The 22,674-nt window shown below is 38.3% G+C and overlaps 5 protein-coding genes across 8 annotated transcripts; 3 read left to right on the plus strand and 2 right to left on the minus strand.

The window, feature by feature from the left end:
• LOC125196241 (protein RRP6-like 3) lies at positions 1–5,304 on the plus strand. Of its 3 annotated transcripts, none has more exons than XM_048094674.1 (12): positions 1–397; positions 478–728; positions 1,332–1,430; positions 1,519–1,602; positions 1,810–1,896; positions 2,071–2,191; positions 2,420–2,604; positions 2,686–2,730; positions 2,843–3,351; positions 3,428–3,920; positions 4,132–4,760; positions 4,976–5,304. In XM_048094674.1, the coding sequence occupies exons 1-12, from the start codon at positions 157–159 to the stop codon at positions 5,049–5,051; spliced, it is 2,820 nt and encodes a 939-aa protein (XP_047950631.1). In that variant the 5' UTR covers positions 1–156; the 3' UTR covers positions 5,052–5,304. The 3 variants fall into 3 exon arrangements, with proteins under 3 accessions (XP_047950631.1, XP_047950632.1, XP_047950633.1); XM_048094675.1 differs by having other exon boundaries at positions 4,945–5,061; XM_048094676.1 differs by lacking the exons at positions 1–397; positions 478–728 and adding an exon at positions 1,203–1,222.
• A 102-nt stretch (positions 5,305–5,406) lies between these two features.
• On the minus strand, positions 5,407–9,297 carry LOC125192447 (NEDD8-activating enzyme E1 regulatory subunit AXR1-like). Of its 2 annotated transcripts, none has more exons than XM_048090021.1 (13): positions 9,283–9,297; positions 8,988–9,151; positions 8,096–8,206; positions 7,945–8,024; positions 7,716–7,866; positions 7,531–7,624; positions 7,143–7,231; positions 6,878–6,951; positions 6,623–6,785; positions 6,330–6,415; positions 6,128–6,211; positions 5,867–6,047; positions 5,407–5,758 (listed from the first exon to the last, which is right to left on the minus strand). In XM_048090021.1, the coding sequence occupies exons 1-13, from the start codon at positions 9,284–9,286 to the stop codon at positions 5,675–5,677; spliced, it is 1,365 nt and encodes a 454-aa protein (XP_047945978.1). In that variant the 5' UTR covers positions 9,287–9,297; the 3' UTR covers positions 5,407–5,674. The 2 variants fall into 2 exon arrangements, with proteins under 2 accessions (XP_047945978.1, XP_047945977.1); XM_048090020.1 differs by having other exon boundaries at positions 6,128–6,232.
• Positions 9,298–9,964: 667 nt separating this feature from the next.
• Positions 9,965–11,294, plus strand: LOC125195550. Its single transcript, XM_048093689.1, has 3 exons — positions 9,965–9,971; positions 10,037–10,060; positions 10,723–11,294. Exons 1-3 carry the CDS (start codon positions 9,965–9,967, stop codon positions 11,040–11,042), a joined length of 351 nt encoding a protein of 116 aa, XP_047949646.1. The 3' UTR covers positions 11,043–11,294.
• Positions 11,295–11,387: 93 nt separating this feature from the next.
• On the minus strand, positions 11,388–13,866 carry LOC125195839 (fatty acid hydroperoxide lyase, chloroplastic-like). Its single transcript, XM_048094096.1, has 2 exons — positions 13,421–13,866; positions 11,388–12,579 (listed from the first exon to the last, which is right to left on the minus strand). Exons 1-2 carry the CDS (start codon positions 13,814–13,816, stop codon positions 11,533–11,535), a joined length of 1,443 nt encoding a protein of 480 aa, XP_047950053.1. The 5' UTR covers positions 13,817–13,866; the 3' UTR covers positions 11,388–11,532.
• A 4,619-nt stretch (positions 13,867–18,485) lies between these two features.
• On the plus strand, positions 18,486–21,242 carry LOC125192586 (protein NRT1/ PTR FAMILY 6.4-like). Its single transcript, XM_048090205.1, has 5 exons — positions 18,486–18,658; positions 18,732–18,843; positions 19,037–19,254; positions 19,387–19,928; positions 20,111–21,242. Exons 1-5 carry the CDS (start codon positions 18,656–18,658, stop codon positions 20,997–20,999), a joined length of 1,764 nt encoding a protein of 587 aa, XP_047946162.1. The 5' UTR covers positions 18,486–18,655; the 3' UTR covers positions 21,000–21,242.
• Positions 21,243–22,674: the final 1,432 nt, after the last annotated feature.

Raw genomic sequence — 22,674 nt, forward strand, 5'->3', positions numbered from 1 at the left:
TCAACGGTGAAGCACCACTACTTCAGGATTTTGCTTCAGCTAGCAAAAATCTTCGCGTTTGAGCTCCAATTCAAAGGCTAATTCGATTCAATTATTGATATTTGGCGTCGGAGAAGAATCGCATTGGCGCCTTTCGATTACTGATGTGTTTAATCAATGGCGGCGGAAAATGAATTGCTCGGAGCAACACCGCTCGCTATCGCTGCCACCTGTTTCTTCGCACTTGCAATCTCTGTTTATCTCATGAAGCAATTCTTCGCGAAGTCAAAACGGTGTAAGCCTTGTTATTTGATTGCGGAATTTAAGCCCCAATACAAATTCAAGCGAGTGTTGGCGGATAATTCGTACTCTCAATTCAAACACCTTAAGCTCCACGCAGCTGATTCTGTCGCCGAAGGTATGGTTGATTAAGTTTTTGTTTAGTTATAGAGAATTGTTGGTTAATTTGTTGAGTTATTTGATTACTGCTGTGGATAGAGGAGGAATTGAATTTGCATCCATACAAAGGGGAAATTTCGAGGCTGATGAAAAATGGAAATGTGAGGATTTTGGAGCTGTTTGATGGGTGTGAGAAGTGGAGTATGGAGATGGGAGGTGAGTATGTGTGGGTTGAGGCGGAGGAGCAGCTGCGAGAGCTCGTGGCGGATTTGAGCAATGAGGAGGTGTTTGCGGTGGATACCGAGCAGCATGGTTTGAGATCCTTTTTAGGCTTCACAGCTTTAATTCAGGTTCATGTTTTGCATTTATAATGCATTTCTAGAATCGAAGTTGCCTTCTCTGTGTCTGCTTGTCTCAGTCAGCTCATTGATCGGTTATATGTGTGCCGTGGGATTGAATTAGCGAGAACGTGTTGTTTGCAATATGCAGATGGTGTTTCCATTTTAAATATTCGACTAGTAAATGTGTGTTTCTTATGATCAATGTTAATAACTTCATGGTGCTTGTGATTAAGATAACCGAAGTTAATAACTTTATATACTTCAGGTATTAGTTGTTGGAACTGTAAATGTTTCCATAGGGATGATTATTGAATGTTTAGTCATTATTTGTTCCAGAATTTTATGCTTTTCTCTGTGTGTTAGATACGTGTGAGCTTTTTCTACTCGTGTTCTATTTACATTTCTTAATTACATGAAAAATGCAGATATGAGTTGTTTTCTGAATTGGAACATCAAAGAGCACATTTTAGCCAACCTTGTTCCCAAAGAAAGAGATAAATAATGTACAGCCATAGGAAGAAACAAAAAGATACTTAAGCATTATTCTAATTCAATCGGTTTTCATTAATGTGCATATGTAATTGACCATGATATGCATATGCGTTAATGCAGATATCCACTATGAGCAAGGATTATTTGATAGACACAATTGCCCTACATGATGTGATGGGGCTTCTTAGACCTGTATTTGCCAATCCTGCAATATGCAAGGTGATATTATTACTTTTCATGCTTTAAAGTTTGATTATTACTTATATATTTTTTTTCTTTTTGTAAAGAAGTTCTTTTTATGAAACAGGTGTTTCATGGTGCCCATAATGATGTACTCTGGCTTCAAAGAGATTTCCACATCTATGTTGTCAATTTATTTGACACGGCCAAGGTTATTTACAAGACGTAATCTGTTTTTTATTTCATCTGATATGAGTCATTAAGGAGGTTATCTGACTTTTGGTGATTTCTAAACCATTGAGAAGTTAGGGCATCTTAAAGACTATTCGAATTACATACTTGTCGTCCAGATTGTATGCTCATTTATACAGTAGCTTCCTATCAAATTAATGAGTGCTGTTTTACTCATGTATTGCAGGCATGTGATATCTTATCAAAGCCTCACAAATCATTGGCGTATTTGCTTGAAACATATTGCGGTGTTGCCACAAACAAGCTGTTGCAGGTTTCCACTACTAACTATAATCAAATGTATCTTCATATGTCCTGAATTGGCATGAACTCTGTGGAAAGCGGAATAAGCGCACATTCTGTTTTTACCATCATCTCAGTTAGCTGGAAACACCAGTTAAGTTGTTTTGATGATCATGCACTGACTTCGTATCCATCTGACTTGTAGAGAGAGGACTGGAGGCAACGTCCTTTGTCAGAAGAAATGATCCAGTATGCTCGAGTGGATGCGCACTATCTGCTGTATATAGCATATTGTCTATGCTTGGAGCTTAAACAACTGGAAAATGGTACGTTTTCTAGTTGTTTATGATCGTGTATTCCATTAGCTATCCTTGTTTGCAAAAGATAATAAAAGAAAGACTTATTGGAGAAGATGTTCTGTATATTAATGAGTATAAAGAGTCTCTCCTTTTCAAGTACACTGGTTTCACCAGAAACACAAAAACCATCGAACTCCTATTTTCAATTTTTATCAATTTGCCAAACTCACATTCTAAAGAAAATAAGTGATTCAGAAAATTCATCTCCTGGTGACAAGTTCCATTTTATTCTCGAGGCTAGTCGACGGTCAAATGCAACTTGTTTGCAGCTTTTTGCAAAAGATATCGAATCTTGTACTGGAGAATTGGCTGCATCATCAATTGTTTCTCGGTGTTTAAATGATCCCGGAAATATTTCGCCAAGTCTTTGTGATGAGAAGGTATTTCGTTGGCTGTGAATATTTTTTATTGTTATTGGTAGAGCTGGGATGGATAACACTGATGAAGAATATTCCTTTCAGTTTCAGGAACTTGTGAGACGACTGTGTGTATGGAGGGATTTAATGGTTAGTTCTATCAATTGTTTATATTCTTAAATTGTAATATCTTCTTAGTGTAACTACCGATACATCTTGAGTAATGAAACAGCTAACTTGAATAGATTTCAAATTCTTTCAGGCTCGCCTCCATGATGAGAGCCTGAGATTTGTTTTATCAGATAACGCGATCATTGCACTAGCAGCTAAAATCCCGACAACCGAAGCTGATATTTACAGCAGTATGCTCGAAGCTGATTCAGATGTTGAATCTGTGACAATGGTTCCTCTCCAAACTCCATCTCCTGTAGTTTGTTCTCATTTGGACGACCTGTTCTGCCTGCTTCAAGGAAAGATTACCAAGCTTGATGATATACTTCAAATGTGCATCCGGGAACACCTCGGCCAAGGCGGTAGCTGTCCTCTTTCCGCATATAACTATGCCCTTCTGTCCAAAACTACCCTGGGAACAGGCAATAGAATCACCCCTAATCACAACGGGTTTAGAGCTTCAAAACAGGTTGCAAAGATGGCTTCTCGACAGCTTTTTGTTCAGAAGTTTTCATGCAAGTCCCCTGTTTATCACAACTGCAAGATCTATGCCAGTGATGGACGATTATTATGTTACTGTGATCAGAGAAAGCTTCAATGGTTAGATGAACGTGCGCTGTATCCTCAATGCTTACTTCCCTATTTTGTGCAAGCTAAATATTAACATTTTGTTCAGGTATCTGAACCGGGATCTAGCAAAACTTGTAGAAGAAGATCCTCTGTCCATCATGCTTCTCTTTGAGCCCAAAGGACGCCCAGAAGATGAGGACAACGACTTTTATATTCAGAAGAAGAAAAATATATGTGTTGGCTGTGGCGAAGGAAACCACTACCTACGATATAGAATTATACCTTCTTGCTACAGAATACATTTTCCAGAGCATTTGAAAAGTCATCGCTCGCATGATATTGTCCTCCTGTGTGTGGATTGTCATGAAATCGCTCATACTGCTGCTGAAAAGTACAAAAAGCAAGTAGCTGCTGAATTTGGAATACCATTATTTATCCGTAGAGTTGCTGACTTGGATAAGACACAAAATACACCTACATCTTCGCCTGCATCGTGTGAGGAGATAGGCGTGTCTCCTTTACAGTTACGTATTGCTTCTATGGCTCTGCTGCGCCACGGACCACAAATGCCATCTCAGCGCCGTGAAGAATTAATGCAGGTAAGAAGCTAATAATGCCATAACTTCAACATTTCTTCAAGAGTCAAAAGTTGAATAGGCATATAATTCAGCTTCGATACAGTAATGTGGATCGAACCCATTTCTTTATTCTAAATTATACTGAAATTTGACACTGAGTATCGTATGTATTTTAACTCTGCCTGAGTCCCTTTTCTCTGTAATATGCTTACCAGTCTTTTACTTTGAGCAGACAGTCATGACATACTATGGAGGTAGAGAAATAACAGACGAAGATCTTGAAAAGGCTTTGTTAGTCGGAATGAGTCCTCACGAGAGAAGAAGATTCGAGAAAAAGAGAGGTTACACATTCAAACACCTCAGAAAAAGTAGCAATCCAGTTGATGCTGAAGAGGATATTGGTGGCAGGCCACCAGTCACCGTCAAGAATGCATCGCACGATGAAGATGAGGATTCGTTGCACACCAATACAACAGATGGTTATCAACAAGATGATGACAACATTTTAGAGGATGCAAAAATAACTGCTCCATGCAGCATTGACGCTGATGATTCTCTATCAGATACAAAGATAGTTTCAGGAATCGAAAGCATTTCTATCTCCAGCAATGATGATACTTCTGGGGGCGGAAACCTATCAAATGGGACGACTCATCCATCGGAGGAAAATGAAACATTGCTAAAGAATGATTCCAAAATGTCATTATTAGGACACGGACCTCACGGAAAGCAAGTAGTCGAATACCTGCTTAAGGAGCATGGCGAAGATGGGGTTCGCGAGTTTTGTCAGAGATGGAGACATGTTTTCGTCGAAGCTCTCCATCCACGTTTCTTGCCTGGTGGATGGGATGTTAAGCACAGGTACGCTCTAGTTTGACATAAGTTGATGCCCACAAATTGCTCTGTTTCATTTAGTAAAATGTTGGAAATCTTCAATACTTTTTCTTCTTGGTTCTTCTAGAAGATGAGCATACATAAAATCATAAAACTCGAATTTCGGATTTAATGTGAAAAAAACCTGATATATTTTTTGGTATGTCCAAAGGATTTGATGTTGGACATTTTTTTTTTGCCAGTGGTAAAAGAGATTTTGGTGAGTTCAGTGTTTACAAGCCCACCACCAATGCTTCTGCTGCTGCTATTGCTGGATAAATTTCTCTCTTTAGTCTACTCTGTATACTGGAATTTTGATGATGATGGTTTATTTTTGTATTTTTTTCTCCCAATTTTGTTGTTGTAATTGGAACAGTTCATACATTTGCTAGTTCTCTTTCTCATCTTTTTGTTGATATAGAGAATATACAATGTTGGAATTTTGGTTTCAATTTTGTTGTTGTAAGCAGAATAGTTTCTCCAGTTGTAATTTTCAAGAATGGCAAAATTAATGTAGCTTAAATTTTGAGTGTTTTGCAGTTAGTAAATTTTACTATTTCTTCTCAAGTTTTTTTCCCTATTTAAAATGATTAACAATCATGATATAGGTTGGAAACAATTATATTTTCTGATATGAAACGAAACCAAAAATAAAGGTAAGATTATAGCTCAGAAAATTCAAGCTCCAAAATCTAATTTTCAACCTGTATAAACAGCACGACAACGACAAGAGTGTAGGAGATGATAATCTCAGCAAAGTTTATATTGATTCAAGAACTCGCGGCTAACGAAGGCGCTGAGCCATCTACATAAAAGTCGAGCCTCAGAAAAAAGGTCGTTGCATCGTTGGAAAACTTTTTGTTGTTGAGGTTGGCACATACGTATCTCTTGCTTTTTCGAGCTCAAAGTAACAGCAGCTGTGATTTGTGATCCACGCCGTTGAAGATGAAAGTCCCACTCATTGGAACGAATTGTCTGGTGATGAGCTGCAGACGAGAGAGAGCACGTGCCTCAGTTGCAGTTTCGAAAAAATAGACGATGCTGAGACCTTCGTAAAACTAAGATGAGACGACAAAAATATAAAAAGAACGAACCTTGATCACCTCCTGTGAGGCGATTCCTCCAACGAAGGCGGCCACTGAGTGAAGCTCTGCAGCCCCGTAACGACACATTTCATTGATGAGGTCTTCAGTCAAGGTTGATCCGTTGCAGCCCACGTCGTTGAGTAGGGAAACAGCTGTTGTTTTCAATCTGGAAATCTCTTCGTCCATCTCACTGCAGGACACGAATCAGATTCAGGCTGCCACAAGGTAATGATATTTCGGGTTGAAAAGACGTATGGAGAAGGTTTTTACCCATCAAACTGCCCTGGAAAGCTATTATAGTTTGCAGCAAAACGATCTACAGCTCGTAGAAGAATGTAGAATCCAACAGCAACACTGCACCGTGAGTTTGGAGTGCTGGCAAGAGTTAGTGGAATGTACGAAACGAATCCAGAGATTGTACAAAGATACAAAATTTAAAGAAAAGGAAACAACGCATCATATATAGGAGTACCAGTACTCTTCGTCTGTAAGATACTTCTGTAGCTCCAATTGAACCGGCGAACTGAACTCCTCCTCAATCTTGCGATATCTGCATACCTAAACAACACGGACAAACAGAAGATAATTCAGTAACTGGGAACACCATGTTATTAAGACTTTTCAAGCATGCCATTTAGAATATCCATTTTTGAAAGGCGTCAAGTATGCCGAAGGAGAGTTTGAATACGAGATGTCACAAATGCACGGGCATGGAGGTACATATATCAAAGGATCAGAAATAGGAATGAAGTTTCAAGCACAAACCTTGAGTTTCCTAGCGTTTTTGCAGAAGCTTTTTATGGTTGCTTTCGAGATGCTTTCTGGATCTCTACCTAGCTTCTTCAGTATTTTCTTGACGAGCTTTTCCATGACAAGAAAATCGGCCTCAGCCTTAGCCTGATAGATCTTTTGTAGGGAGACGTATAACCTACAACAGACGCAGGTAACAACCCCGATGTCAGCATAAAGACTTGTCGAGTCGTGTGTACTGTTAGGCTCGACAAAGCAGTAGTCACTAACTCAGTTGAAGATGTCATATCTGGGATAGATCCCTCCAGAGGTGCCTCTCCGCCTCCTTCGTTAGCTATGAATTCCTAAATTGTGAAGCAAAAGGGAGCAAAAATATTACTATATCTCTGGACAACCATTCAATTTCAAGACTATATTTGTTTCGCTAACGTATCAGTCAAAAATTGGACAAACTAATTAAATTCATTTGAGTATGTATGACGAAGTACAAGTAAAGAGATTTTACACCTAAATGGATAAAGGTGCTACGCGTTACCTTTAGAGCTGCCACCATAACCCAAAAATCTGAAGAGTTGGAATTAACTTCAGCACATGTATCATTAATTATTTGCTGTAGGCTTGGACCTGTGATGCCAACATCGAGCTGTCAGGAAAGTGATTAAAGAGCACACCTTTTGCACTAATCAGCAACAATTTTTTTGTGACTAAATATCACCATTCGCAAAAAAGGCCTCTATTTTTGGATTATGATCCTTCTAAATTTTTCGTTCACTGCAGCTAGAGCAGGTTTATTGATCTACCACAAATCAAACAACCTACCATTTCCCCGTTGGAAGTCTAGCTCATAAGTTGAACTCCAACGAACAAATATCGTACAAATGTTTTTCTACAAGTAACTTTACTTATGCGGGAAATTAACTTACTGATTCCTTGAGGAGTGAAGACTTTGAATGAAGCTTCCATTGCTTCTTTGTAATTGTCTTCATCTGGTGCAGTCTTCTTGGCCTTGATTAAATCCTATAGCATTCATCGAGACACCAACCAGAATACCTCAAAAGACAGACACGACAACGAACAAATCACCGAGACAGAAAAACTTATAATGCACCTTAAATACTCTTTTCTCATCCCTTGTAGACGGAAGTTTTCCATTGTGAGTTTTTGCCCATTCCTCTGTCATCTTAATGAGAATAATAACATATGGAATGTGCTTGTGAGCAACAGGATCGGCTGTATCCAAATCAATTGATTCTGCATATCTGTGATTTTTTTTGAAGTACGTAAATGTGAGTCATAGTCCTGCATAACGAAAATAGATAATATGGAGAAGACCAAACCTCCTAAGCTCAGGCCATGGATTATTTAGCCTGAGGTCGTCCAGAAAATGATCGGGCTTTGATTCAATCACTGCATGTTCCTGAAAAGAAGCAAGACTTACTATCCATGTCTTAAAAATTATACCCTATGTCGAAGATGCAGCCAGAGTACCTTAACACTGATTCGAACAAAACCAGTAAGGCCATAAGAGCGCGCAAATATCAACAAGACATTGGCTTCACGGCAGATTCTATCCAATTTTACCATTGAAGATTCCACGAGCTGAAAGAAAAATTCAAGACACAAGTTAAAACGTAAGAGTACGAGAGTTTCTCAATAAATGAAAATAATTCCACTAGAATTGGAGATACAATTCTCCCAAACAATAGAATGAACTTGAACATTGACGAATGGGACAACCAAAAATGAGACATTATATAGAAAGAGACAAAATAAGACACTACATGTTAAATGGAAGTAATCTTGTGTGTTCACACCAGATGGAAGTTGATTTAGCTTTCTTTTCTACGAAAAATCTCTTTTCAGACGATGTGAAATCCAGAACGGAACAGTATACCACCAAATAAAAATGATCAACGATCTTCATATATATGACATCAAACAATTTCAATTTTCAATCTTAAAGAGGACCGATCAATCACACTGATCCAAGAGCACTTATACTAAACAACATGCAGCTTCGTCTATCCAATCATATACCGTATAACTTCTAATCCTGATAAACTAAACTCAAAAGCCAACACATTAAAGACCACAACAAGCAAGCGAACAATCTTTCTGACACAATCAAACTCCTGAATATAAACTGTGAATCCCATGCTAACTTCAATCTACACAACCAGAAGGGGAATTGAATGTTCGCTTCTGAAACATGAAACAAACACATCTCTACAGTCCACACATCCTTTTAAACAAATATATTACTCTAAACCCACAAGAACCATCGGGCAGGATGAGCAAGCAATTTATAACCAATAATGGCAACAAACAAACAACGTATGTAAATTCTCATCAACACACAAAGAATGAACATATTCCACACCTGCGTGGCAACAACCAACGTAAATTGCGAAAAGAAGGATGGATTGGATTCAATCAACTTCTCAGGATACTCTTCAATAAACTTAGCCTTCACTGCATCATTCAGCTCCTGCAGAAAGGCACAAACCGTTTTCGCCTTCGACTGCCCAACGCTCGACTCGTCCACTAGATAGTCATCAACCAAAACAACACAATAAAACACAATCCCACAACAGAATCAACACTAAGAAGAAAAAAATCACATAAAACCAATACAATTAAGGCTAACAAAGACAAAAAGATCAAACTTTTCGTACCCATATAGTTATTCCCGAGGTGGTTTTTTGTAATTAGTCGGATTTTAAGGTTTAGATGATTGGGTGTTGGTGTGAGTTTGGTAAAGATGTGGACTTGGCTCTGTAGGATAGCTTGTTTCAGCAATGGAGTGATGGATTTGACCCCTTTTGTGGCTTAAATCTTGGTGAGGCGGTGTTTTCGAGCTTTCGACTGGAGTGTGATCTGGGATTGAGCCATTTTGTGTGAAATGTAATTTAAATTTGTTATGTGATTTGATGTTTTGATGGTAGTGTGTGTGTGGAGTCGGCTTCTGTTTGCTACGATAACAGCTGGAAGTTTATGTTGGATGATTGGATTCTTGAAAGACTATGGCTTCTATCACCCGAATCTGTAATTAATAAGATGTAGTATAAATCTAGGGCTATCATCGTGCTGATAGACCACCATTTAGTGGCCTAATTGTTTAGATGCAATCGAGCTGATTCAGAGCTATAATGGGTGGTTAGTGAGTGTAGTCTGGGAGGATTCTATATGTAGGAGATGACTTATGTGCCATCTGCATCTTATTTGAATACCAGTATCTTGTTCTCTGCCGTTGGTCGACACACCAACAGACTGAAATATACGATAGGTGTCAGAAATTTTTATGTTAGAGCAATGTGTCTTGATGTCACTTTCTTCACATGAATATCTTGTAGTACGATGCACGGTATGTTTTTACATAGTCTTCTGCTCGGAAATAACATATTCTGATTACTTGTTTGCCTCTTGCAGGACTTCATAATACTTCCTTTGCAGGTAACCACTGTATTCTTTGTTTTAATTGCCTTACAATAAAACTTGTCATTGATTGTTTGCATCAAGGAGTGTTATTAAGTACACAATCGAGATATGAATGTGGCAAAATAATTTCTCTCTTTTTTTACATCCATTCTCATTTGAATTCCTCTTACTGTAACTCTCCAACAATTTCCTCGGCCTTTTATCCTCAGCTCAGTGTAGTCACATAGTGCTATTTTTAAACCCTAATTTTAGTGTAGAAACAGCTGAACCCATTAAATAACGCGTATTTTCAGAAGCTGCCTACTTGTTTTTACTGTCTCCATTGGAGTATGTCTATAAGTCCTCTTTACATCACATTAATTAAGTTGAGAATTATTTATGCCGGTACTCATTAGTTTAAGTTATACACAATGAGGCGATCCCTATTAATAATTCATTCCGGATCATTATATTTGATTCACATTGACCACTCTTTTGCATCTGGATGATATTTGCATTCATTTATGTCACATTATTAATGCAAAACCGATAGAAACCGAATTTGGATTTGAAACTGCTGCCTATCTTGAGTGTGCAGCATTTATTGTCCCTGCTTTATAGTTTTATTAGTTCTTGTCGCACTTGCAATGAATTCTCAACCTATCCGCTTTCTTCTATTTTCTCTTCATGTCCCACAGACTGCGCGAAGCACGATCCCGATGTGAGTGAGGACACGCAGAAGAACTTCGCAGAGCTACTATCGGAGGAGTTAAAGCTGCGAGAAGCCGAAGCGTTGGAGAATCAGCAGCGTGCTGACATGGCACTGCTTGAAGCGAAGAAGATGACATCCCAGTACCAGAAAGAGGCGGACAAGTGCAATTCTGGAATGGAGACGTGCGAGGAGGCAAGGGAAAAGTCTGAAGTGGCTTTATTAGCGCAGAAACAGGTGACGGCAATGTGGGAGCAAAGGGCGCGTCAAAAAGGTTGGAAGGAAGGAAACGGCAGGGCTCAATCCTAGCTGAATCATCACACGTAGTTTATTAGAAATACCAAAAAATGTCATATATAGTTTCTTGCAATCGGTAACGGGGCATGGTGCTCTGGTTGAAGGGCATCACAAGCTCCAAATACCAGGTGTTTTTGCTGTAAGCGAGCATCAGCTTCACGAGTATGATTCAAGACCGATGAATGTTATCGGATCTTCATGTAGAGGTATCATTGTCACTACTATTATTTACCATTTGGAAGAATACATACAGAGTTGTCTCAACTTCGAGCTTTAGATTGTAGCAGATATGGTGCTTATAATGTTTATCGATCGATCTTAGGAATCGAAGTAATGTTATAGAGCTTAGTTATTGCGTAGGAAAGAATCATCATTGTGCTATTTTAAGGTTGATAACTTGAACAGGTAAACATATTGTTCTTCCATGTTTATTTTATACATTGACAAACGTCGATGTATACAGACGTTGTACTGTATTATGATACAGCATCGTTTACGGCCATCACTTTGCCCTTTTGAGAGCAGTGATGGAGCCAGAAGAAATGGAGATCTCATCATATCTCTGAAACAGGTAAGCCAGAAACACAGCAGCAGTTTGAGGCACGGCGTCCTTGGCTGCACACTGCTTGTTGGAGGCCGATGGGCCCGGAGTCCCCGTCTGCGGCCCATTCGACCAGAACAGGTATTCCAGCAACTTGTTGCCACCGTTTTTCTTCGAGAATCTGTTGTACACGAAGTCCTCTGGATTCTCGAATATCTCGGGATCCCTCATCACTAGTGGCTGGTAGCCACACAGCAGCTCTCCTTTCTTGATCTCGTACACCGTGTTGTGTGAGGTGAGGTCGAAGTCCTTTCGGGCTCGGCCGAACTGCTGTGGAACCGGCGGGTCCAATCTTAGTGTCTCGTACACGAACGAATTCACCAGGTCCATCTCCTTCACCGTCTCGAAGCTAAGGACGTTGTTCGAGAGCTTCTCCCGCACCTCCCTCCTCAGCTCCTCGTGCAGGCCCGGATTATCGCCGAGCCTGCTGAGGAGCGAGAGGAAGAAGAGGGTGAACCCTCCGAACGCGTTGAACCCGAGCGTGAAGAGGAGGTTGTGGATGGCTTCCTCCTTTGTGAGGTTGAAGTCCGTCTGCGCTCGGGCGACGGTCTCCGCGGCTCCGTTCTCGACGAACCTCGTGAGCTTCTCGTAGCTGGATTTGACGAGCCAGAAGGGGTAGGAGAAGGAGTGGAGGAAGATCTCCTCGAGGGGCTGCACGACGTTGATGGGTATCGTTGGAAGGAGCTGCACTCCGAGCCAGAGGTCGAGATATATGTGGCCGCATTTCTTGATATCCGGGAAGGCGGAGGCGTCGGCCCCGAGGAGGGTGAGGCTGAGGAATGCGAAGAGGAATTCTTGGAGAGGGAGGATGTAGCTGGCTGAGCCGCCGTCTCCGGCGGCAGCGAGCTGGGACTCGAGGGAATCCCACGTGGCGTCGAGCGTGGTGACCATGGACGAAACCCATTTGCTCGAGCTCCGTTTTAAGATGTCTATGGCGAAGGATTTAATCTGCAATTTTATTTAATCATTAATTATAAAAAAGTTAATGAAGTAAATATCCCGATTTAAAAAAATTAACTATGAATTATTAGAAAATATCAATTGTTGTCACACTTGAACTACGTAGAGATTTCATTTATATTGAAATAATTCAAGTAAATCAATAATATGTAATGCAACACACTATTGCAATAATTCAAGCTTCAATATGTAATGTAACAACCTATCATGCTTCCTAATCCACTAGAAATAGTACTCCATCCCAAAGAAATTATGTGGTTACGAGAGCAAACAAGATAAGATAATTCGTACAATAATAATTGTAACAATAATAATAAATATTTTTTACTTTTTAGCATGGACCACGGTAGACAATTCACAATCATGTATGTTAACAAAATACAAATATAGGCGTGTGGTCACATGCATGTTCACATGCACATATCAGTCAAGATTTTTTGCAAATCATTAAAAAATTAATAGTAGAAATTATGTTAAATTATGCCTCGTAAAGATATACTCCCTCTGTTTCAACTAAGTTGAGTCACTTCTTTTTTTTACTCGTTTTGTATCGTAATAAATAGTTAAAGTGTTTTATCTACATATTATCAATTTAACTATTTATTATGATTTTTTCAAAACGAATACAAAAATAAAGTGACTCAACTTAGTTGGAACAGAGGGAGTACTAAGTTATCTTTTCCAATCACAATTATGTGAAATTGTGGCCCCATAAAAAATACTGCTAAGTTACATCAATATTATATTTATCTATAATTCTTCAAATGTCCAACCACACGAGTTCCGTTTACTGAATCCGCCACGTCACTAGTAAAAGAGAGATACTTACTTGGTTATGTTTAGCTTCTGTGGGATCAAGATAAGCACAAACCCTAATTCCTCCGGTGTACTTAACACTCGGCATGAAATCTCCGACGAGGATGTTCGTCTTGTCGACGAGCTCCGAGTCGAAGAGGTGGCGGAACGACTTCACGTCGAGCACCGCCACCACGTTCGGGTTTACCCCGAGGAAGAACGGGAACGCCGGCGGGACGTTCGTACGGAACACCGTGCTCTCGTACTTCTCCATCCGGTTCGCGAAGAACTTCTGCGGCCCCTGCAGCCAGAAGTACTGCAGGCGGTCCGACAGCGGCCCGATCACCGGCCAGCCGTAGCTGCCGGGGATCGCTGCACGCTGAGGGGCGGCCGATGGCGACATCGCCGCCCCGGAGAGTGTTGCATTCATAATTTGGGGGGGTTTTTTGAAGCTTATTGTGTTGAAGAGAGTGTGGAATGTGAGTGTGGAATGAGATTGAATTTTTGTTTGGATGAAGAGATTTTTGTAGGAGGAAGAAAAAGGTTGTGGTGAGTAAAGTTAAAATTTGAGCTAAATTATTGAGAACGTTGTGCACGTGTTTTTTCTAATTTGAACAGATGACAATTGTTACAACATATTATCATTAGCTAATCAATTATAATAAAATTGACTAGTGTATTGTAAGTGGAGAGAGATCTAAGATCTGTATTAACAATGATTAATAAATGTATTGCAGATAAAGAAAGCAGTGAATCATTTGGCATAAATGATAGTGTAAGATAAATCATGAAATCTGATCAAATTCTGTTCGTAAATTTTAAAAAGTCAGTAGAAAAAATATGAAGTTTTGATTTGTTTGCAATTGTCACTAAATTTATTTGATATGTTAGCCGTAAAATCATATGATTATGTCATCACTCATGAGTACTTAAACGACATCGTCTTTTCATGAAGAAAACAACGTCGATTGTTGAATAATATTTTGCACATAGATGACTGGATTTTTTCTAGCAATTTTTAAGTTGCCGACACAGAATTTTGATAGTGCGTAATATATGTTGAGAAAATAAAATAGTACTATATATTTTGTATTTAGATAAATAATTATATAGTAATTACTAAAATATCTTGCACATGAGGATCGAAAATTAAAATATAGGTTGGCTTTTGGATTCTAATGTGGAAAAAACAAAATCATGTAGGCTCACACTTTTCGGCCATACATTTGGTTCACGTAAAATATCTTATAGTACTAATTTGCAATTATTGTTGTACACTTGTTCTTAGATGAATATATATGACAAGTAGTTAAATCGTTTCGTAAGGTAAAAATATGCATTAAATTCAAAATATATAAATCGAAAATAATACTACTCATATAGTATCAATTTCTATATTTTTAATATCATAAAGTAAATTTATATCTCAACCCATTATATAAATTAAGTGATTTTCTGTTGTTTAATTTTTTAAATTTGAAGTATTTTCCAAATTAATAGTAGTTACACTTTTGGATTGTAGTTTGATGGCCAGTGTGTTATCACTTCATGAGATTTTTCATTTAATAATTCAGATCTTATCTCTTTTTAACATTTGGGTTCGGCCGTTTGGAAATCAGTATTTGTGTCACGTATTTCATATCATCAACTCACCACCAGTCATTCATCATCTAGGTGGAGCCATATGAAGCTAAAGTTTTAAATTTTCGATTATGATTTAATTTTAATTTTTTTGAAATATTCACATTTCTAATGTGCCAACTCAAAGTTCAATACAACAAAAATTGGACGATATGGTAAATTGTCAACAACGTTAATGGTAATTCCGCACATGTTAATTAGGACGAATCGTGCTCGGTTATTATTGGGTAGATCTGATAACAGTTCAGTTAATTAAGGTCAAACCCGAACACAATCTGTTACAGAAATTTTAAATCTAAGTACAAAGTTGACTTGCTATATTAAAACCCGAATATTATTCACACATGACAAGAATCTGTAATTAGAGACACGATCTTATTCATGTTGTGATACTAACAATATGACAAGGACACAGTTCGAAACACGCAATAATGACATGAAACGATTCTGATTATTGTATTGCGGTGAACAACATGGTTATGGCCTGGTGACATCGAAAACAAGAAAAGGAGACGTCATATAAAATGCAAGAAAATAAAATCATAATTAGAACTTTAATAAAGTAATAAAAATAAAATTTACTACTGTATTAAAATTTGTTCATGTCGTTGAAAAATTGTCGGACCTAATATTGAGATCATGAGATATATAGACGACTAACAATTAAAATTTCAACTATATGTGGGGGTGTAAAATCATTATTAGGACTTGGGTAATTGGGTTAGTAATGGTCGTTATGATAGCAATGGGCTAAATTGGCCCATTTATTATCAACTAAAAGCCCACTATTTGTTGTTTAAGCCCAATATGGGCCTTCAATGATAAAAAAAACAGACACATCATTTGCAATTATTTATTTTATTATAAGATCATATTGGATTAAGGGCGTATTTAAAAAAATAACTAAAATTAGAATCACAACCTCCTTCCAATCACATGCTGCTACGTGACACTTATAAGCAACAAAAGAATGTTACTAAGCAACAAAATTAGTGAATAACATTGATGGATTTTCATGGATTGCAGAAAAAGACTATTTATGTCATATTAAATGCAGTTTATTTTGCACTGTAGACTAAAATGAAAAATAAACTGCATTTAATGCAACATAAATAGTCTTTGATGCAATTCGCGAAAATCCGTCAATGTTATTTGTTAATTTTATTGCTTAATAATGTTGTTTTGTTGCTTTTAAGTGCCACATGGCTGCATATAGTTGGAAGAATATTGTGATTCTAACAGTGAAAGAATACTAATGCTCCCGATTGGATTATATTCATGTGCATAGATGCAAATAAATAATTTAAAAAGATTCAAATAGTAATAATTTTTATAGTGAAAATCATTTTCAGTCTTTAGGTTATGAATATATATGTGATGGACGAGGACCTGATTTTAATTTCTATATGCGACATAAATTACGTTTGTTTTGAATACAATTACTTTATTTCTTCAACTCAAATATGTTCTTATATTATCATAATAAGTGTTTTACATTATAAGCAATCCCAAAAGAAGCATCTATGAATAAATAAACACTTTGGAAATGTAATTAAATAGAGATACTTTTCGCCTTCAAGATTTTTCCTTATCTATGAAAAAGATCCAAATCTGCTAAAATAAAACCAAACAATAATTCATGAAGTAAAATTCACATTGGGAAACATGCGACGTTATGATGCAAGGTTAAGTATCAATCGCATTCCAAAACCACATTTTTTCTTCTATTATTCAAACCTTAATTTGGCAAGAAAATGGTGGTGAAATGTGAATATCACACTTCTATATTCTTACCCCAAAAATAATAGAACTTCTATATATATTTGTATTCTAGCTTCTAACTCCTTCCTCTTTTTTCTTTGAGTAGATAGTTATGATATATATGGTTGCAATTAGTAGTTGAAGAGTGGAATGCAATCAATGTTAATTTCCATAATTGGGATTAGACAATAGACACTACTTCTTGTTGGCACCTCATAGTTTAATTGATCACGTATCTAATCATTTGAATCGTCAAATTTAGCCCCCCTTAATTTCATGCTCAAGATTGCCTTATCAAAATTGTTATTGAATTGGTTCGAGATTAGGTAGTCACATGAGCGATATAGGTGGCTAATTAATCAATCTAGTTAGGTGGCGTCAGTACGTTAGACAAGATAATATTGAGACACTATGCGATAAGCCCCACCAGTCTTCATAGTATAATTACAAGACATATTGTAATTAGGGGTCTTTCAATTGACATGCTTGTTTGTAAATAGAGATCATGTCTATTCTTATCTCTTGTTCATTTTTTTTTTTAAATTCAGCCCGTGACAATATATCTTGACTTGTCTTCATAGTGTTAAGATTGCATTGTATATCACATTTATTCATCTCACCTCCATCCATGACTAATTTAATCATTAAGAAAGCTCAGTTTGGTTTATTCTATACCATATTTTACTATTTTATCTAATGAACCGAACATCACCTTATACTTTGAAAACGAGCCAAGTTTTTAGAAAATAGTTGAAGAAGAGATAAGAAAAAGAGCCAAGTTTTTAGAAAATAGTTGAAGAAGAGATAAAAAAAAAACTATGTCATCTAATTATGAGTAATAGTGGGAATTGAATAACTCTTTACAATGTGATATTGTTTAAGATTAAGTATCAAACTTTAATCAAAAACAATATTCATAACTTAATCGTATAAATCTATTAAACCAAACACCATGTAAAATACTATTGCAATAGTAGATAGTAGAGTTGTCAATATCATCTCTTGAAAAGGGACAAGAAGCTTTTATTGTACGTGTGAAGAATGAGTAAAATGTGATAATTACCAAAGAATAGGTCCCTCAAAAATCTTTATGCTCGAAATCATTGTGGTTGAGTAAATTTAGATTTTATTGAATACTTTTTAGATAATTTCTAGTCCCAATATTTTCTAAATTAAAATCGCCATTCCAGCCATAATTTATATAGCCAATATTTGTCGTAATTACATCACTCACATGTTATTGGATCCAGATTCGGCCGGTGAATCAACAACTGTATCCTCAAAATAGTAATATTATAATTTAAAACTGAATTTTTAATCCCCTTAATTCCTCAATAAAAATATCTAGAGGAACAAAAACAGAGAAACTCTGATTGTCAAAAATAAAAAAAAATCTTCTCTTTGTCACTGCTCGTCAGTCTCTCCAATCTTCCCACGTGCTCGGCCCCGAGCTCTTTTACGTATCGATTACGTAATTATTTTTCACTTTCAAATAAAAAATCCTGACTCCGTCGCTGATGGTACAAAGTTATATAGTTGAGGCTAGTTGAGGCCTACTACCATTGGCAAGATAATTTTTTTCAATCAAACAAAAATAATTAAATAAATGAAGTGGAAAATCGATATGGAGATAAATACATTGTATCTATTGAAATGTCTTGATTAGTTGTGTAGGATTTCAACCACAAAAGAATACCTCCAAAATCCAAATGTACAAGTTTCATTTATTTGCTCAGACATTTGCTACTTAGTATTTTTTTCCCAATCATTCAATTCCAATCCAACTTTATTGTATTCCTTTTGTGCTCAGCAATACCAACTCTCTCTCTCCTCTCTTTCCACTCTCTCATCTCTCTCTCTCTCTGCAATGGTAAGTAACATTGTGCACATATATATATATGCTTTGTGTAAAAATGGTGAAACTAATGTTTGGAAATATGCAGGTTTTGGTTGATAATCATGGCAGCAAAGATGAAGGAGCTATGGTGGATTTTCGTGGAAAACCGGTCGACAAATCGAAAACCGGTGGTTGGCTTGCAGCCGGGCTCATTTTAGGTAATCCATATATCATGCAGTTTTATACAGTGACGAAGTCAGAAATTTTAGAAAAAAATCTTATTTAACAATATGAGACTATATAGGCTAACTACCCCTATAGAATCTAGCTATAATCATAAGGGATTATTCACCTTTTAAATTAAATAGTCTTGACTTATGAGTCTCGTCTCGTCCCGTATTTCGAGTTCAGGAACGGAACTCTCCGAGAGGGTTTGCGTGATGGGGATATCGATGAATCTCGTGACGTACCTCGTCGGAGAATTGCATCTCTCGTCGGCAAAATCGGCGAACATCGTGACGAATTTCATGGGAACTCTCAATTTACTCGGCCTCCTCGGAGGCTTCGTCGCGGATGCCAAACTCGGCCGTTACACGACGGTTGCTATCGCGGCATCCGTCACAGCTTTGGTAAGAAAAAAAAAAAAAAAAATCCAACCCCTCAAACTAGCTAGTCATGTCCTAATTTATTAGTACCTTTTTTTCTATAATTTTATAAATCTAACATTATATTATTTCATTTGAATTATGTGATTATTGAAGGGTGTGACATTGTTGACATTGGCCACCACCATCCCCAGCATGAGGCCTCCTCCCTGCACGGATCCGCGAGGGCAGTCGTGCGTGGAGGCCAGCGGGCGCCAGCTGGCCATGCTCTACACGGCCCTCTACACGATCGCGTTGGGGGGAGGAGGCATCAAGTCTAATGTCTCCGGCTTCGGATCGGACCAGTTTGACTCGTCTGATCCGAAGGAGGAGAAGGCGATGATATACTTTTTCAACCGATTCTATTTCTGCATTAGCCTCGGGTCCCTGTTCGCGGTCACGGTTTTGGTCTACATTCAAGACAATGTGGGGAGAGGGTGGGGCTACGGGATCTCGGCCGGGACGATGATCATCGCGGTTGGTGTGTTGCTGGCGGGGACCGCTTTGTACCGCTACAAACAGCCCCAGGGGAGCCCGTTGACCGTGATATGGCGCGTCGTCTCCTCCGCGTGGAGGAGACGCCGACTCCCGTATCCTCCTCAACCCGACATGTTGAATGAGTACTTCAGCGCCACGGTTCCTCATTCGAATAAACTTCGGTAAAGAATTTTCTATTTTTGTTTAATTTCAATTTCCCCTGTTTTACTAATCCTGGATATGACTGAACTGTCAGGCTGATGTCTGACAGTTCAGTCATGTCACTTCTTATTAAAACATGGGAGTTGTTAGAATATCAATTAAGAAAAAGTATGATTTTTTCTTGGAATTGTAACAATTTTAGGTGTTTGGACAAGGCGTCGGTAATCGAGGCCGACGCGGGGGCCGAGGGAGCCAAAGGCGCGGCGACAGGGAAAGTCGCAACCGTTACTCAAGTTGAGGAAGTGAAGATGGTAGTAATGCTCCTACCAATTTGGTCCACTTGCATACTTTTCTGGACAGTCTACTCCCAAATGAACACATTCACCATTGAGCAAGCCACCTTCATGAACCGGAAAATCGGCACATTCCAGATCCCGGCCGGAAGCTTCTCCTTCTTCCTCTTCATCTCGATCCTCCTCTTCACGTCCCTCAACGAGCGGCTCCTCGTCCCCCTAGCCCGCCGCGTCACCCACACAAAACAAGGCCTGTCCTCCCTCCAGAGGGTAGGGATAGGCCTTGTTTTCTCCGTATTCGGCATGGCGGCCGCGGCCCTAGTGGAGATGAAAAGGAGAGACGCCTTCGTCAACGACGGCATCAGAATCCCCGCCTTCTGGCTCGTGCCCCAGTTCTTCCTCGTGGGGGCCGGGGAGGCCTTCGCCTACGTGGGCCAGCTCGAATTCTTCATTCGAGAGGCCCCAGAGAGGATGAAGTCCATGAGCACGGGGCTGTTCCTCAGCACCCTGTCCATGGGCTTCTTCGTCAGCAGCCTGCTCGTCACGCTGGTCGACAGCGTGACGAACAAGAAGTGGCTGATGAGTGACCTCAATAGAGGGAAGTTGGATAACTTCTATTGGATGCTTGCACTTTTGGGGATATTGAATTTTTTGGTGTTTCTTTTGTTTGCAATGAGGCATAGGTACAAGGTGCAGAACTATGTTGCACCTCAGCTTGATGGGGAAGAAGATCTCAAGGAAGGTACAAGCATTAATGCAGGCAAGATTGCAGCTGAGGTTGCAACAGAAGTGCCTTAAATTGGACTTTGATCTATGTTTATATTATTAAAATTTTTTTGTTAATTATTTTTTTGTTATTATTTTTTTTAAGCATAAGTTGGTAAATGTATATAGGGAGTACACACTATGAAAAAAAGTATTTTTTTGTTGTGTAAAATTATTTAGATTTTGGTATATGTGTTTGTGTCTTGTATTTGGAATTTTGGATTGTCATTGTATAATATTTGATTTTGTAATGTGTATATTCAAGTGTTGTTTTTCCGCCCTTCTTTCATTATATAATATATATAGACTATGGAATGACACATCCATTTACTATAGTAGCATTGGGCTTATGGGCTTACGACTTCTAACATAAGCCATATAAGTATTATCACTGAGCCCATAAAAAAAGATGCACATATCAATCAATATTAGATTAAAAATAACAATCAATTAGAGTGGCACAGCAAAAGCGTGGTAGGCCATAACCCACATGTCCCAAAAATTGTAAACAAATACTCCCTCCGTTCCTTCATAGTTGAGTCATTTTTCCATTTTGAAAAGTTTCCTCATAGTTGAGTCATTTTCCTATATAGTACTCCCTCCGTCCCAGAGAAGATGTCAGTCTGTCACACTTGAGAAATGACACGAGATTTTAGGAGATGTTATTTTGTGTGTTAAGTGGTGAGAGAAAATATAATTTTATAATTGATGTGAGAAGGAACTTTTTCCAAAAGAGGAAATGTGACATCTTTTGTGGGACAAACTAAAAAGGAAAGTGTGACATCTTTTGTGGGACGGATGGAGTAACTTTCTTCTCTTTCTTACTTTACCCTCTTTTACTTTATTCTTCTACTTTATTCACTTTATTATTCTCTCTACCTTTTTTCTCTTTCTTACTTTTTTTTATCTATTTATTTAAATACTCAACATTCATTTCTTAAACTCCGTACCGAAAAGTTCCGCCTCAACTATGAGGGAACGGAGGGAGTAGATGTTTTTTTTGCAGCGTCTTAAATAAATGAAATAACTTTTTAATAAAAAATTGTAAACAAATAGATGTAATTCTATAAAATAATTTTTAATTTTTGCCCTGATTACCTTTTAATAATTTAAATATTTAAATATTTTTATCTTTTTGCAGTGTTTTAAATAAATAAATAAAAATTTAATAAAAAATTGTAAACAATTAGATGTAATTCTATAAAAATAATTTTTAATTTTTTCCACAAATTATACTCCTTCCGTACCACACGGTCCCCTCACACTCTTCGCATTTTTCCTCACGCTCCACGCCGTGGCTGAGGGACCCTGCGTCCATCTGGAACCGGGGAGCCCGGAGGCGGGAGCAGTGGGAGTGCTAGAAGGTCCAGAAGCGAAACTCGTTGGATCAGCCGCCGGTGTTCAAGGTAGTCCTCACGCTCCACGACATGGCTGACGGATCCCCCGCCAATCCGGAACCGGTGAGAAGAGCTGCGGATCCTCCGTCGGCGGAGGCGGAGGCGGAATGGGAGGCGGAGGCGGAATGGGAGTGCTGCGGATCCTCCGTCGGCGAAAATCTTATTCATGGTGCTCATATTGGCTAATAAATACCCCCTCCGTCCACCATTAGGAGTCCCTTTTCTTGGCGGCACGAGTCTTAGGAAATATTAAGAAAAGTGGGTGGAGATAAGTTAGTGGGATAGGATATATTAGTTTTAAATGAATGTGA

Source organism: Salvia hispanica, chromosome 6 (genome assembly GCF_023119035.1).
Source record: "Salvia hispanica cultivar TCC Black 2014 chromosome 6, UniMelb_Shisp_WGS_1.0, whole genome shotgun sequence".
Taxonomy (NCBI): domain Eukaryota; kingdom Viridiplantae; phylum Streptophyta; class Magnoliopsida; order Lamiales; family Lamiaceae; genus Salvia; species Salvia hispanica.

Bases quoted from the DNA above. Each gene is read 5' to 3' on its own strand.
- LOC125196241 (XM_048094674.1), top strand. From the start codon at position 157: ATGGCGGCGGAAAATGAATTGCTCGGAGCAACACCGCTCGCTATCGCT. The intron at 1,603-1,809 runs GTTATTTACAAG...CATGTATTGCAG, and splicing joins ATTTATTTGACACGGCCAAG to GCATGTGATATCTTATCAAA. The intron at 2,731-2,842 runs GTTAGTTCTATC...AAATTCTTTCAG, and splicing joins GTGTATGGAGGGATTTAATG to GCTCGCCTCCATGATGAGAG.
- LOC125192447 (XM_048090020.1), bottom strand. The intron at 7,625-7,715 runs GTGCATTATAAG...TGAATGCTATAG, and splicing joins ATGAGAAAAGAGTATTTAAG to GATTTAATCAAGGCCAAGAA. The intron at 6,416-6,622 runs GTTTGTGCTTGA...CGTGTTGTTTAG, and splicing joins AAAACGCTAGGAAACTCAAG to GTATGCAGATATCGCAAGAT.
- LOC125195550 (XM_048093689.1), top strand. The intron at 10,061-10,722 runs GTAACCACTGTA...CATGTCCCACAG, and splicing joins TCATAATACTTCCTTTGCAG to ACTGCGCGAAGCACGATCCC.
- LOC125195839 (XM_048094096.1), bottom strand. From the start codon at position 13,816: ATGAATGCAACACTCTCCGGGGCGGCGATGTCGCCATCGGCCGCCCCT. The intron at 12,580-13,420 runs GTAAGTATCTCT...ATAAAATTGCAG, and splicing joins CAGAAGCTAAACATAACCAA to ATTAAATCCTTCGCCATAGA.
- LOC125192586 (XM_048090205.1), top strand. The intron at 19,255-19,386 runs GTAAGAAAAAAA...TGATTATTGAAG, and splicing joins CGGCATCCGTCACAGCTTTG to GGTGTGACATTGTTGACATT. The intron at 19,929-20,110 runs GTAAAGAATTTT...TAACAATTTTAG, and splicing joins CCTCATTCGAATAAACTTCG to GTGTTTGGACAAGGCGTCGG.